The sequence below is a fragment of the Ciconia boyciana genome, chromosome 2 (assembly GCF_034638445.1).
Source record: "Ciconia boyciana chromosome 2, ASM3463844v1, whole genome shotgun sequence".
NCBI lineage: Eukaryota > Metazoa > Chordata > Aves > Ciconiiformes > Ciconiidae > Ciconia > Ciconia boyciana.
In genome coordinates this window covers 107,750,240-107,767,129 of record NC_132935.1, presented here as the reverse complement: position 1 = coordinate 107,767,129, position 16,890 = coordinate 107,750,240, and the positions used below count along the sequence as shown (strand labels likewise).

Genomic DNA, 16,890 nt, shown 5'->3' with positions numbered 1-16,890 from the left:
TTTAGCCCCGTGTGTCATGAATTTCTAAAGCTTCCATTTTTTTATTAATATTCTGGAGAGAAAACAGTTTATTTTAATTGTTTAGGAAAGAAGCTTAAGTTGCTATTTTTAAATATACTTTTCTTCCCCCTCCTTGGAGGCCATCAGTGTTCTTCATTGGTTTTGTTTGCACAAACTAGAGAAAATATTTCAATATTTACATTTCTGTCCTGCATGGAAAAAAAACAGGATAATGGAAAATATGAATATTGGCAGCATGGCATAAAACTACTTTCTGTGATAAAAAGAAGCTAGAGAGTAAAATTAGTTCTTTACAGAGAGCACTCCTTGTCACAGAAATGATGGTAGCTTTTCAGAGAGGCTATTGTAGGCAAAATGGGATCCATATCATAACTGAGGCTTATGTTTTGGTCATTGCACTTACATTGTCCAGGTTCCCCAAGGAAAAAGAAAATCAGAGAAATGTTCCTTGCCTATAACTCCTAGCAGTCTAATGGTACCACAAGCATTTGACAAGAAATAAGACGAACAGGTGTGCCTGAAAAAGCCACACATCTTATTTCAAATTACATTTAACAATATGCTGAAAATGTGTTTTCCCCTTGAACAAAGCACAACTTCATAAAATCTCTTGTTTGCCAGCCATGTCCTCAGAGCCTTCATTGCTGAGAAGTATCACCTCCACATAAATTATGCTCCTCTACTATCTAGCTATCTTGTCTTCAGACTGTGCAGCAGCCTAGAGAATATATTTCTTCAGGTGCCCAACATAAACAGCATCCATATTTTTTCAGTCCAAACTCACTTCTCCTTGATGTAGTCTTCCACATGAGAGATCTGAAGCCTGTGGACACTTTGCATCTATGGCTCCCTCTTGATAGACAGCTGTCAATGACCCCAAGGAGAAAGAAATCTTCTGCTCCACAGGATGCCAGGGCTGAGGAATACTTATTCTTAGTTAAATGTGTTATCGTTTCATCATGCTATGTCCTGATTTGCACTAGATCTTCTGTTCAAGTCATAACAGAAAGGAACTATTGTGTGTTCCCTTTTTCCAAGAAAAACAGAAGATTAACTTAGATGCTGAGTAGAGATGCAGTGGAAATGCTGGTTTTGGGTATGAATTTGTAACTCACTCATAAGCCTTTGTGTAACCAATTCATCACTGGAACTACTGGCAGTGCCTCACAGAGAGCACAGGTCCCCAGCCCAGAGTACTTCAGAGATGTATAACTTAGAAATAAAAGAGACTGCCATGTAGATGATCATTGGCAAGAGTTTAAATGGCTTTAAAAGTTCAAATAGTCTCCTTACTTTCATTTCATTACTGAATTTCATCCTCCAAATGTCAACCACCCATCTAATAAGCTCTTTTAAAACTTATAATGCTATAATTTGTGGAGTCACCATAGCCATGAAAAGGCAATGTAATAACACAGGAGTACTGTGACATAACATGAGATCCCACATGTGCACACAGAAATGCTCATGGCTATGACATGTGACATGGCACTGAAGCCAGGGAGATGGCTACTGCGCCATGCTTGCTCCCTTAGCAGTGGCCAGGTGCAGCCAACTAGAGGTGTCAGTGACACCTGAAGCCAGGGTACCAGGCAGATACCAGATTTTGGTGCAAGGTCGGTTGTTTGTCAGGGAAGAAGCAGATCGGAGACAGCAGAAGAGCTAAAAAGCCTTAGCTTTTCTGTTCAGCCTGCATGCATTCTTCTTCCTAATTTGAAAATAAATCTTATGGTTTCTTTCAGCTATGTGAGGAAGATTTGTTATTTACTTGTTCTTCTAGTTCAGACTATGCTGCATCAGGGTGTGATTAAGGACAGAACGTGTGAGCTTTCCTTGGCGCCTTCTGATGTGGTAAAGGAAGACTTATTATTGTGTCCCCTGCAGTCAGAAGAAATGTGCTGAGAAGTGTAATTTTTCAGAGGATTCTGATCTTTGGTTAAACAACTTCTAGATATTCATTATTAGGTCAAAACAGAGGACTGGGCTGATTTTAAAACAGTGCTGTGCTTTAGTATTCAGAATGACGAAGGAGGAAACTGCAGGGACTTTAAAGAAAAATGTAATGGTGAGAGGTATGTTCCCTGTGACTACTAAAGTGTGATCTGTGAGTGTGCACGCTGTGTGCTGCTGCTTCTTAGGAAGCAATGTCAACTGGAAGGGACAGTTTATGACAACCCTTGTTAAAAGAATTGTCCTGTCTTAAAACTGTAATGCTTAAAAAAAAATCCCTGTCACCACTGTGGGAAGTGTAGTAAGTGTAAGGCAGCATATATGTGCTGAGAGTCTCATGAAGAATCTTGGCATTTTGGCACATTGACACATTGTGGGAATAGTGAGTCTTTGCTTTTTGACAGTATAGCTCTGAAGCTGACCAGAATCAGGTGTTTCAGATGAACATAAAAAATTCTTGTTGAGAAATCTGGGACAATTTAATCCTAAAGTTTGTCCTTCTGACATTTAGAAGCTGGTTTATGCTTTTTAACATTAGATTTTTCTCTCTTTCTATGTGCTATTAGTTTGATTTTTTTGGTAAGGCAAATAGTTTTGTTCTTTTTAAAATGCTACACCTTTTTTTAAATCACAGTAGCTTCAAATATAGTTACAGCGTGTGACAAGGAGTTCTGAAGGCAAACCTTAGGTTTCAATTTATTGTCATTCAAGTCCTTTGAAAGTTTGCTTGTGCGTTCTGTTAATAGAGAGAGAAGAAAATTCCTGATCTTCTTACTCCCTACTAGAAATGATTTGTCCTTTTATCATGTCCTTTCTTTTTTATTCACCTCTAGAGAAAATATGTTTTTCAAACACTTCTCTTGTACAGGTTGTTTTACCTTGTAAATCACTGAGTCTTTGAACTCTGTTAGGAGAAGAGGTGGTCAGAATACAATACTTAAAATGATGGCATGTTTTCTGTTTTCACAATAGCACTGTTTGGTTTCTTAAAGAAGTCTTAGGTAGTCATATTTTATATAGGACTTGGAGTCTGTGGGCCAACTTCAGTCATTTTGAAGAAAGAAAAGCGAGTCCCAAAAATACGAAGCTAAACAAAAATGAGTGACAATATTAGTATCCTTGCAGGAGTGTAACTTCATCCTAGGCGGACATCAGAGAATCCACATGGAGAGGCGCTGTTATGAATGCCCCAGGGTTCATTTGTATGTCTGGTTACTGAAGTACTTGTAACATCACAGCCTTTAGGCAGCCTGATTTTCTATAAGCTTTTTGGATAAATTTGCCCATTCTGCAGAGGTTCCCTTGGGACTGTACACAACAATAGCAAGCCACCTTCATGAGCGTATGCAGTTAGTTCAGTTTTTCATAAGGCTATGAATAGTTCAAATAGAAAGAATGATTTTGCATTAATTTCTATTGGATTTTATCTGCTGTTCGGCTTAGTTTACTTAGTTCAGGCTGTTACTTCTGAAGTTTCTCAGTTTCTTCCAGTTTTGGTTAAGCAGAGTAGCTTTGTGCAGTCTCAGATTTTGCCCTAACAATAGTCATTCTGCATTACGAATTATCAATGAATGCTTTAACCAACTGATCTTTGCATAAGGTCTTCAGATGCCTTGCAATTAACCTTCAACACTATAGCTAGCTTCCAGTTTGTCATTCTTCAGCTTATTTGTAAGAGTGACAAATTTTAATGAGATATAATCATTTGCATCGTGTTGTTTTTATGTTCCCAGGGAATTCTTGGACACATAACACTTAGGCTGGGTGCCTTGTTGCTTTAATACACTGTATATTTTAGTGCATTTGCTCTTCATGCTTTAGCTGTGGCATGGATTTACTGTGAATGAGAGAGGTTCTCAAGGCTGCAGTTAACCAAGTAGCGTCACATAGAGTTGCACGTGCCCCTGTTTGGGTACTGTGATGGTCACAGCTCCACTCCCTTGTGATACAGTTCAGCTATACCCAAAATATTTTGCCTGTAATAAGTCATCTTAACAGAAAAGAGGAGGCATTTCTCCAGTAACCTGCATTGTAATGAAACAGGTTTGCTTTTTAGAGAAGTTTTGATCTTCTTTAATTGTTCTTTTCTTTCGTAGATTTTTCTTACATACTTCCTGCATCTAATCTATGTGGAGGATTAATTATTTGTGTTTACAGATTCAGTTATTTCCCTTTCAACATCCATGTTACTTCATCTTGGACTTTCCGTTTGCTAGTGGATAAGGATAAATGAAGTTTAGGCTCTTTTCAAAAGACATCACTAGAAGAGGATTTTGATATTCTGAATGAAAGATCTTACTTGTTTGTGCACTTTTGGCATTTCATCTATTAGCCAGACTGACACACACCATTTCCTTGTTTGTTCCATTTGCAGTTTTGTATGCTTTCAGGCTTTCTCAGTATTTGTAGGCCGAGTCTATTTTTATTTCTTTCCATTTTAATTTAGTATCCTTTCCTGATTACCTTCTTAGCTTTTAACAATTTTTACTTTCCAAATTTCAATGTTGCTGAAGTGGCTTTCTGTGCTTGTTCAGCCTCAAAGATATTGAACTTAAGAACGTTGCTGCTGAGCCTTAGGCAAAGGGTCAGTAAATAATATTTTTAATCAGCTTCTGTGGTTTTTTTTAACTGTGTCAAGAACAGTCAGTCCTTTGCTATGCTTTGAACTAGCTATTCCTAGAAGTAATTACTTTAAGAAATTGATTCTATTGAATCTATAGAATGCTTTTAGTTTATATGAAGATAATTATGATGTATTTTTAAAATATAAAATGAACAAAGTTTTGTGGCCTGGTTAAGATGGGAAAGTTAGTGCTGGAAAACAGAGATATAAACTTACAGCACGTAACCCTTCTTTGTGGAAATTGGTAAGTGTGCACTAGCGGGGGGATATTTACAAAGGCTAATTTTAAGGAGACTTGTCTTCCCAAGTTCCCTTGATAGTCAGTGCAGACATAGGAACCTACTGAGGCAGATCATGCATGTAAGCTTGAGTCCGGTTTTGAACAGCCATCTCCTAGAGACACCTAAGGAAGTAAGCTTTCTTAAATTAAAGTGGTCTTAATGAATATGCCTGTGACTCTATAGGATCAGGGACTAATGATGTGTGTATGACGTGAAGCTAAAGTAAGTGTCTGTGGGGCAGTTTTCCAGGGAGGAGGATAATGTCACACACTTCAGAGTATTGTAGGAACATATAAATGGGCTGGTACCACAGAGACCAGGTCTTGCCTAATCTCCTTTATGGTACTTTTTAGGTAAGAGGATACTGTGCTTGGTATGCCAATTCTCTGTCATAACTCTTGTCATGATTTGTATGCTTGTGGTAAATTACCAAATTCTTCCTGAGTTTGTATTCTGCAAATCTGAGATTTGCATCTTTGTATAGGACTGTGTTGGATTATTCTGATCAGCTTCAGATGCTTGCGGTGTGGACATTTGTACTGAAACTAATTGTTTTGACTCCTTGTGCAGTTAGCATAGAGAAAGTGTGTGTTTCTGGAGTTTAGTGTGTGTCATTCGAGAGGGATGTCTAATGGCACTCCAGAAGTACCTGTTCCACTTCATTGTTGTAGAGGCAGTTTGACTGATAACCCAGGTGCATATTTTAGCTGTCTAATGTACTCTGCATACACAGTCCTACCTGGAGTCCTTTGCCCATGCGCAGATCTTTTATGCGGGGCATAGCAGTGCATCAGGGGAGCAGCCATCAGGACCTCTCCTCAGCCTGGAGAGGACCATGCCTCCTGCACTGGAGTCCAGAAGCACTATCCTCAGACCAGTCAGCTTTGCTCTTCTCAAGCCAGACTTTTTATCTCCTTGAAGTCTATGGAAATCTTTCTAGAATCTACTTTCTTTATAGCGACCTGTATACAGTATCTTGCTAGTTCTTCTCATGCCATCATTTTTCAGTAATTCTGCCAAGCGAAGGGGAATGGCCATTTCCAGGAATTAGTTCTTGAAGATTTCCCATGCTTTTTTTTTTGGAGCATGACTGAATTTCATACTTTTATTGGTGCACAAAGGTGACAGTTATTTAAAATCCTCTCTGTTGTGTTGTTTCCAGAAGAATCTGGAAAAATATCAATTTCCTGAAATTTAAAGCTTAGTTTTGCAACATTTTATACTGTATTTGTTTTAGGCTTGTTTCTCCTGGGATATTCCTCTTCATAAAAAGACAGCATCTTAAAGGATACTTAATGAAAGCTGGGAAGGAGGCAAGCATGTATATCAGTCATGATGATTGTGTAAAATATTCTTGCTAAAATCCTTTTTCATTTCCAAGTAAATGAACATATATGACTGTTAAATAGGTTCTCACTCTCCAGGACTAAAAACATTTAAACTTGTAGTTTTGTAAAATTACGCTCCATGTGGAGTAGGGAAGGAATTTATTGTGAGAATGGGAATGCACAGAAAAGGTAGGCCAAGAACCAGTAGGTTATTGCACGTCACCATATGTAATTGCCAGTAAAATTGAGGGAAAGCATTTGAAGAAAAATGTCTTCCTTTTTATAGCTATCCTGAATAATTCTACATTTGTTCATGCATGATATGACTCCCATGATGGTAGATAATTTGCATGACTTCACAAATACATTACTTAATTACAAGCTTACATATGCTCATCTGGAGATGGACAGCTTTCCTCAATCAGAGACTACCAAGACATTTTCTGTGATACTTCCTATATGGTAACCAGATTTGTTTTCCTTTCCTGTTATTTCTGCCACTCTGTAGAAGTTCTTCTTGTTAAGTCTATACTAACTGTTATTGCTATGAGTATGTCTCCATTACCCTACTAAATTGAACTCTATGGAGTATTGCAGTTAGCTCATTCTCAAGGTTTCTTAGGCTGGGACTAGCAGATTTGCAAGAACTAGTGTAAATTGGTAAAGTTACTATTTGCAGGCATTATTCCATTAAAAGGTTATCAAAATAGTTGTTTCAATTTTTAAACCCACAGTTCAAAACCTGGGTGAAAATAAATGTTAAAATGTGTATGCAGTAATTGACAGGATTCAATGAAAATTTCTAATGTGCTGGACAGTTTTCAAAAGTGTATTCTCACTATTGGCACACTGCAATGTAATGGAGCTGGTTGTAATTTCCATGTCACTTCATTACACTCAGGTTTTGATGATGAAGTTTATCTGATAAGCTGGCATCAATAATCTCTCACATGTTGTGGCCCACATTCAGCATAGTTATTAAAATAGATTTGGATACTACACGGAGAAACCATGCTGGTAAATCTTTTTGTTTTACTGAAAAAAAAGTAAAATGATAAGTTAAATTACTGTTTGTCATTAATGAAAGTTGCAGATGGCGTGAGTAAACTCTGCATCCAGCTCTGGGGCCCCCAGTACAAGAAGGACATGGACCCGTTAGAGTGGGTCCAGAAGAGAGTAACGAAAATGATCAGAGGGCTGGAACACCTCTCCTATGAAGAAAGACTGAGAGAGTTGGGGTTGTTCAGCCTGGAGAAGAGAAGGCTCCAGGGACGCCTTATTGCAGCCTTTCAATATATAAAGGGGGCTTGTAAGAAAGTCAGCAAGAGACTTTTTACCAAGTTCTGTAGTGATAGGACAAGGGGCAAAAGTTTTAACTGAAAGAGAGTAGATTTAGATGAGAGACAAGGAATAAATTCTTTATGATTAGGATGGTGAGACACTGGAACAGGTTTCCGAGAGAAGTTGTGGATACCCCGTCCCTGGAAGTGTTCAACGTAAGGTTGGATGGAGCTTTGAGCACCCTAATCTAGTGGAAGATGTCGCTGCCTGTGACAGGGGGGTTGGAACTAGATGATCTTGAAAGGTCCCTTCCAACCCTAACCATTCTGTGATTCTGTGATTCTATGATTTTCACAGATTTAGCTGTTAGAAGTTAGGCTAAGTAGGCTCACTTTTCATCAGCACAGAAAGAAGGCCCTTTCAAAGGGGATTCAAAGTAGGGTTCTAAGGAGTGTTTTACATGTGAATTTAAAACTGTTTCTTCATCTTTTTCTGCACCTACCTGCATCTTTTGTGAATACTGCTGCAGTCTAAGAGACTTTCACTGGGTTGTCTTTCCCATGGAATGTTTTTGGTTTTGTTTTTCTCTAAAGCTCTTTAGTGCACAAACCAGAGTTATAGAGCTGAGGGAAAAAAATAGAAAGATCTTTTACATTTTGTTTAATTTTATAAGGAAATTAAATATAGTAGGAAAGTGTAAATATAAAAACTGTAAACTGATCTCTTACAAAGGATTTCTCCCTCTCACCATGCACTGAACTTAAATTAATAACTTGAAATGGTATTGCTTAGTTGCACTGTACAGCCTTCTGACTAACTCGATCCAATTAACTGCCTTTTCTTCTATGACCCTGAAGGAGTGTGGCTTGACATTCACCATTTCCTTAACAGCAGAACACTGTAGTGTGCTATTCCAAAGGCGCTTGGAGCAGTAAGGCATTCACTATACCTCTGCATAAAGGAAGAAGTGGACTAGTAATGCCAGGAACAGGTATTAACACCCAGATATCTTCTACCAGTCTGTGTTCAAATCTGTTGAAAGGGAGGGCTCAAAACTGGTGTCTGGCACATAACTGTCAGGCTGAGCCACCTTGGTTAGTATATCAGTAGTCCAGAGGATGAATATTAAAATTTGCATTTATCATATAAGTTGTGTATACATGCAAGAGGGTGTATGTAAATTTGCAGAACTGTGTGTCTGTGCATGTTGTACATGTACATATATATGTATGGATGCATATGTTTATATAGCATGAGAGCCAAAATGTAGGGTTTTTCCACTTCTGTCCAAATCTAATGGACAAATTTAATGAAATTGAATAGAGACGTATTTCGAGCTTTAGAGGATGTAGTAGAAAATACTATTCTTTCTGCAAGTATCTTTTGTGTCTCTATACACATCTGTAATATAGATAAATTTGTTAACTTCTAGAGTGATTCAAAACTTTCTAATGCAATGTTCTATTGAGATTAATAGCACTTTGGCATAAAGTGCTATAAATGTTAAATATGCTGCACATGCTAAATACATTGAAAATAAGCTGCAGTGGTAACAGTGGTGAATCCTGTCTTGTCCTCTCTCAAGACCTCTTTGGAAGCAGAATGAAGTTCTAGGTTTGTGAAGAGAGATAAATAGGGAATGCATTTTATTGCTATTTTATGTCTTTGGGGAGCTTTAGAGGTGCTTTGCATTTTTTTCCCCCAATAGTCATTTTATACTGTAATAACTAAGAAAGGACTGTATCTGTGATGTGGTTAGCCTGGATGATTGAATTATAGCTTGGGTCCCTGAGAATTAGAGGGACAGCTGGTATAAATTAGTATAGTTCCCCTGAAACCCGTGATGCCATGCTGATTAATATGAACTGAAAATTTGATCCCCTTTGCCTACCTGATACAAACAGTTCAGCTCTGAGCACAGCAGGCTGCTCAGAGGAAGCTGTTGGAATGGGTCTTTCCAAAAGAAAATGACTGATAAACCAAGAAGGAAGGAAAACAAGAGGAAAAATGTGAAGGAGAATAAAACACAAAAGTAATTCTGTGATGGGTCCTTTCCTCAGGGTTACTGATCTTCCTTTTGGCTCATTGAATGTCTGTAAGGGAGGGTGACCATGCCCCTTGTGGCACTGCCTGGCCCCAGTGACGAAGCTCTTGACAGCAGTGGTAGGGCCAGGAGAGTAGTGTATATTCCTTCTTCAGCCCTCGTAGTTCACCACTAACCCCCCAGAATTAATTCTACTCTCAGTGAAAACTGAGCCATCAGAGATCTGCATTTTGATTGTTTCTCTCTACCCAAGACTTCTCTTCAATATGTGAAGAAAACATTTACCTAACAGTGTTTTTTTCAGGGAGTAGCAAAATGTTTTTTTCTCCCCTCCAGATTCAAACTGTTTCAGGCAGGGAATGGATGGGGGAGGCATGAAGGGTTTTTGAGCTCAAGAGCTGCTCCCTGTGCTGCCAGTGCATCCCCTTCCACTCCTCTGCTGCATGCAGTGCTGCTGTTGTACTAATTTACAGCTATGCAGGGGCAATACCCAGAGGTCTCACTAATGCAGAATTCTGAGGTTTGGTGAGGACACCAGAGCCTTCCCCTGAGAGAGTAAAGCCTTCAGTGTAAGTCCAGGCCTAATAGAGCTCCTCCCTTTTACCCCAGCACTTAAATGGCTGAACCTGGACATGTGTTGGTTTTGGTTTCCTCTTTTTTCTTTTTCTTTTTTTTTTTTTTTGTTAAAACTCTAACTTTGCAATCACTAAGCATTGTAAGTAGTGACCAAACTCTTGTTCACATTTTTCTAGTCTAAACAAAACTAAAAAATGTTATTACTGCTCATGTCCAAGAGCATTCTAGGAGAGTATAAGTCTGGTAGCGTCTGAGTTAGGGGAAACGGGAATCACTGTTTATGCATCTTTTTGTAGGCCTTATTAATCTTTTCTCTTACTCTGCACAGCATAACTAAATCCAAATTGGCTGAATATGGTAAAGAATCTTTTTATGTACCTTACCTGATGCGGTTTTTATTAGTAGGAACAGCACAAAAGTGTCTTTCTAATTTACAGATAAATAAAATCCTTCCTACTCATAGACTGTGATTCCAGGAGGGTAGGACAGTAACAGTCTGAAGAGCACACCTGCAAATCAGGTTGTTAGCAGGCTTGCAGAAAAAGAAATGGATGTGTACAATAAGCATAAAATATATTGTAATTAAATCACCCAGGGTCAGACTCATCCTTGGTGTAATTCCGCTCCAGTTAGTGGAGTTATGAGAGAGAGAAGTTCAATGTTTAGCTTTTAAAATCTTGCTTTTTAAAACTGTAGTCTATCTGACCTTCCTTTTTGGCTCACTTTGGTAGGTGTTCATATACCATGATGACACATGAGTGCATAGAAATACATAGATTGTTGCAGTGACAGAAGGCAGAGCAGGGACTCTTTCCTGCATTGACATCTGCCATCTCTAAAATAAATAAAAGCTTTAAAGAGGCTCTTCCACCAAACAGTGTTACAAAAATAATGTACCGAGCATCCCTGACTTTGGATCTATTCATGTAACAAACAATTACTTACTTGGATAGACTATCAAAAAAACCCAAACCAAACCAAACCAAACCAAAACAAAAAACCCAGCAGTGACAATAAGAATGGTTGCAATCTGAAATGTGAGAAAGAGCCTCCTTTAAAAGACTTTGCACTTATCCAGTACAATCTCTCTGTTCAAGAGAACACCTGGCTGTCTGCTTATGTATTCTGCTGGAGAGGTCTGAAAGCACCTTAAACTTTGTTATTTCTTTGAGACAACCTTTTTTTGGTATATATATTTTTTTACAAACTGTAAATTCTTTTCTCTTTACTTTTTATTAAAAACCCCCCTATCCTGAGTATACAAACCAATATTTGACTTGTATTGTACAAGAATATGGAGTTAATGGTCCAAATTTCCAGTTTTGGAGTGTAAGTTGGCAGAGTTCACTCTTTCTGCAAAATACTTTCAAATAAAGAACTACAACAACAAAAAGACAGAGATGTTTGAAACAGAAGGCCCTCCCTTGTTCTACCTAACAGATAGGTAGAATGAACCCCTTTATAAAGTGCTTGTCTGAAAGTGTAAAGAAAGCTCTTGGCAACTTTGAAGTATCCTCTGCTTTCCAAGCTGGGCTTCCACTTCACACTGAGAAACCCTGTGACTAACAGAGGGAATTCTGGGCAAGCTGCCTGGCTAATGCAGTGCTAGCAATCTCTGGTGCTTCTTATCATGTGCATAAAACCAAACTATCAGCTGTTTCTAAACAGACATTGCTTGTATCAACTGTGACTAGAATTTGTAACTATCACACTTGAATTCATCACTGTCACAAATGTGAAAAATATTGCCGAGTCAATGGCTTCTTCGGAAGTTGCTGGAAATAAAACAAAGAGAGGGAAAGGGTTTGTTTTGTTAATTTGCATATCAATCCTTAGAAAGATTGCTCTTACAAAGCTGCACTGCATCTCCTTCCTGGAAGTCTGCCTCACATGCTGAGAAAAAGAAAACAAATGATTTTGCTAGAGATTACTATATATTAATTGATTATTATAAATAAGGACAGTGAGGATAACATCTGATAAGGAACAGAGTGGTGGTTTGAAAAACAGCAGGTGATTTAGCCGTATGTCTTCCATCAAAATTAATATCTCTCCAGAAAATGCTGTAGTCCTTATTTTCTTTTTCTTTTATTTTTCTCCTGCACAAGTAATAAACTGCCTTGGAAAAGTGGTAATGGACCAAGCTCTGTTCTGTTTTTTTTCCTTTCTTAAAGTATCTACCAGGCTTCTAGACTGTGCTGTGCAAAGCTGACAGTAATTTTGTGTATCCTGTTATAAAATGTGCAGTACTGCTCTATAGCACAGTAAGCTCTCTAAGAAAACCAAGTCATTAGAAATGAGCCATTTTGGAGGTAGGCAGTGAATAGGAGAGAACACTGATTGATTTGTGAGATCAGTAAGCACTTTGAGAACACGAGGGCACTTTGAGAACATGAGAGAACACTGAGCACTTTGAGCAGAAGTGCTCACCAAGCCACTTTCCATCATTTACTAGCAGTCCTGGCTAACAGGGGAGGTCCCAGTTGACTGGAGATTAGCAAATGTGACACCCATCTTCAAGAAGGGCTGGAAGGAGCACCTGGGGAACTACAGGCCTGTCAGCCTGACCTTGGTACCGGGGAAGCTGACGGAGCAGATAATCTTGAGTGCCATCACACGGCATGTAGAGGATAACCAAGGGATCAAGCCCAGCCAGCATGGGTTTAGGAAAGGCAGGTCCTGCTTGACCAACCTGATCTCCTTCTATGACAAGGTGACCTGCCTAGTGGATGAGGGGAAAGCTGTGGCTGTTGTCTACCTAGACTTCAGTAAAGCTTTTGACACGGTTTCCCACAGCATTCTCCTGGAGAAACTGGCTGCTCATGGCTTGGATGGGTGTACTCTTCGCTGGGTAAAGAACTGGCTGGATGGCCGGGCCCAAAGAGTGGTGGTGAATGGAGTTTACTCCAGTTGGCGGCCGGTCACAAGCGGTGTTCCCCAGGGCTCTGTGTTGGGGCCAGTCCTGTTTAATATCTTTATCAATGATCTGGATGAAGGGATCGAGTGCACCCTCAGTAAGTTTGCAGATGACACCAAGTTGTGCGGGAGTGTTGATCTGCTTGAGGGGAGGAAGGCTCTGCAGAGGGACCTGGACAGGCTGGATCGATGGGCTGGGGCCAATTGTCTGAGGTTCAACAAGGCCAAGTGCAAGGTCCTGCACTTGGGCCACAGCAACCCCATGCAACGCTACAGGCTTGGGGAAGAGTGGCTGGAAAGCTGCCCAGCAGAGAAGGACCTGGGGGTGTTGGTTGACAGCTGCCTGAATATGAGCCAGCAGTGTGCCCAGGTGGCCAAGAAAGCCAATGGCATCCTGGCTTGTATCAAAAACCGTGTGGCCAGCAGGACTAGGGAAGTGATTGTGCCCCTGTACTCGGCACTAGTGAGGCCACACCTCGAATACTGTGTTTAGTTTTGTGCCCCTCACTACAAGAGACATTGAGGTGCTGGAGCGTGTCCAGAGAAGAGCAACGAAGCTGGTGAAGGGTCTAGAGCATAAGTCTTATGAGGAACGGCTGAGGGAACTGGGGTTGTTTAGCCTGGAGAAAAGGAGGAAGGAGGCTGAGGGGCGACTTTATTGCTCTCTACAACTACCTGAAAGGAGGTTGTAGAGAGGTGGGTGTTGGTCTCTTCTCCCAGGTAGCTAGTGACAGGACGAGAGGAAATGGCCTCAAGTTGCGCCAGGGGAGGTTTAGACTGGATATTAGGAAATTTTACTTCACTGAAAGGGTTATCAAGCATTGGAAGAGGCTGCCCAGGGAAGTGGTTGAGTCGCCATCCCTGGAGGTATTTAAAGGACGTTTGGATGAGGTGCTTAGGGACATGGTATAGTGGTGGTCTTGGTAGTGTTAGGTTTATGGTTGGACTTGATGATCTTAAAGGTCTTTTCCAACCTATAGGATTCTGTGATTAACATATACGTATTGTCCACTCCAGATTACTGAAATGGCTTTTCTGAATAACTTTCGGCTGGGTCAAATAGTAATTGCCTGGCCACAAATCATGCATACCAAATTTGAAGATGAAAAGGGCTTTATAGAGGATTGTAAGGCGTGGGCCAAAACTGGATTTATTTCAGAAAGTAGGTTCCAGCTTTAACTTCTGAGTACTCTCTACTGCTTCAAGATTTGCCCACAATTTAAAAAAAAAACCAAACTTATTTTGGCAGTATAATTTACTCGTTTCTGCTAAAAAACTCAGTGGTTTCTATTAAAAAACTTAGTGGCTTCCGTCCAAAAACCTTGATTTGGAAGGCCTGTTTTGTGTCAGGATGGATTTTGAGGTCTGCATATTACTTTGTGTGCATCAATAATTATTTTACTCATATAGTACCATTTAGCCAAGGATCTCAAAATACCCACTTAAAACTCTGTGAGGTGTTTTGTGGCTATAGGCTGCGGGAATAAGCTAAGGCCTTGGTGATAATGCTTCTAGAATAATTACGCTCGCATTTATTAAAATCTATATTAGCAATGATATATAGTATATTTAAGCAATGATAAAAGGTATATTTAAGACCCCGCTGTACAGCAGAAGAAATGTTAAGTAGTCACTCTTAGAAAATCCTTTTCTACTAGTTAAGCATACCCAAAAAGATGGCTCTCTTCTTTGATTCAAGATCTAAATTTACTGCTTAATTTATAAAAAGAAGTAGACAAACCTGTTTTCCCCAATAGTGTTAGCATGCCTTCTTCCAGTGCCTGAACAGAGGCAATTCTCATTTTATAATATTTGTTCAATACTCAGAAATATTACATATTAATATTTACAGTGAAGGCAGGCATGGGAATGCCTGCAGCTGGAAGAGTGTGTAATAACAAGCCCTGAATGCTGGTGTATGACATGTCAGAGAGAAAGGGATCGCTGTAGGCATAACCATCACTTCTGAGCTGCAATATGGGTAATGATGTGGAGAGTGTGGTCAGCTCAGGAAGGCTTTGATTCTTGTAGGGAGGAGACTGGGTGAGAATATGTGCCTGTATGAGAAGTTGAACCAGTATGATTAAGTAAATTTTTTTTCAGAAATTTTAAATTCTACCACCACCACCACCCTTTTTTTTTTCCTTTCTATGCCACTGAAGTCAAGTCCATATAGCACACTGCTGGGGGAGGAATCAGATTTTTGTTAATCCTCTCTCATCATATTCACAACAGCTAATTTTCGTGGCACTTACTGGCATAGTCCCAGCTGCATAAGTTGGATTCATTTAATCAGGTTATTTACTTTTCTGTGCCATACTCTAAATGGGTAGAAGTTGCCATAGTCTAGCTGCAAGGGATACCAGCATCTCTTCATGTCTCCTCATAGTTTACTAGTTAAAGGCACTGCTTTGTTAAAGGCATTTTGTTATGTGCTCTCTGTTTAGAAATAAACTTTCTGCTCAGACCAATGTAGCAATCATCACGTGCCATCATTGGTTTTTCAAAATGGGAGAGATTTAGCCAGATCTCTTTGGCTGTAGAAATTAAACTGTATGCAAACAGGAGGTAAATTCTATGGTAATGCAAACTGCCTGTATCTTCTGATCTGGAAGTGTGTCATATTTACACTGATCATGCTGTATTGTAAATTGTGATTTATAAATTGGTAATGCACAAATGTGTGTACCTTTACAGATAAATACATCATCTTTCCTGGTAAGTTGGAACTGGATTTGCCATAAAAGCTTCTCACAATAAAAACATTTCCTGATATTCAGTAGTTGTTTAGCTTCAGTCCCTTGGTTTGGATTCATACAGAAATGAATTCTCATTGCAGCTCTTGAATTCATACTGACCTAATGTGAGGGCAAGGGAATAATATGTGTTCAGAGCTATAGTTTTAAGCAGTGTTACCCCATGTGTGTTGAACAATGCAGGGCTGATCTCCAGTATATATGTGTGTGTTTATAAATAAACAAACAAACAAATATGTGTATGTATGTCAGCTGTTCTGTACAGAGAACCCAGATTTCCTGAATTATAAATTACTTCATTTGATCACAAAAGGATTCCCTGAATGATTGCATAGTATTGGAGAAGATTTTATCCTGTAAATATTGAAATATTTATATGAATAGTAAAATTTTTCCCATTCTGTTTTTATTAAAGGAAAACCACTGCAGAAGAATAAAAATCCTAGGGGACTGTTACTACTGTGTATCAGGATTGACCCAGCCCAAAACAGATCATGCCCATTGCTGTGTTGAAATGGGCCTGGATATGATTGACACCATCACGTAAGTACTCTGCATGGTGAATGCGGACAGAGTGCTACAACAACTTCTATGTGGCATTCAGGAAGTGTGTTCTCAGAAAAACAGCAGTGTCTGCTAGCAGTTTCCACCTAGCAATTCTCAGTGTTGCATTCAGGTCACAGGATACTGATTTTAGGAAGGGTCATTCTAGACATCAATTTTCCACTCTATTTAATCGTGTGAGGAAAAATTGCACAAGTATGAGTATGTAGATGCACGTACACGTACTGATTAGGGGAGAGAAAGATACTGGGAAATAACGAAATATTCCTATGGCCATTTGCCAGAAAGAAAGGAGTCTGATTTTTTGTTTTACAGGGATAAACAACTGCTCATTTTGCACACCAGTATGTAAGCTCAAAGCCAGTCCTCATGTATGCATGTTGTATATGTGTTTGTATTCTCAAAATGATAGCTTGCTGATTTCCCCTTTCTGTATGTCATGTTTAAACCTTTAATTTATTCTGCTTTTCAGAAATGTAATGTGAAATTCACTTTGCTGATCAGAAGAAAATTTTATGCTTGAGAGCTCTGCATTGATCATTATTTTACC

The 16,890-nt window shown here is 39.3% G+C and overlaps 1 protein-coding gene across 2 annotated transcripts in view; it reads left to right on the top strand.

Annotated features, from left to right (window-relative positions):
* The window catches only part of ADCY1 (adenylate cyclase 1), a 158,433-nt gene that overhangs the window by 77,222 nt on the left and 64,321 nt on the right, over positions 1 to 16,890 (top strand). For both annotated transcript variants that reach the window (XM_072851397.1, XM_072851396.1), the window contains exon 5: positions 16,192 to 16,319. In XM_072851397.1, the coding sequence (XP_072707498.1) occupies positions 16,192 to 16,319 (128 nt within the window). The remainder of the gene's footprint in view (positions 1 to 16,191; positions 16,320 to 16,890) is intronic.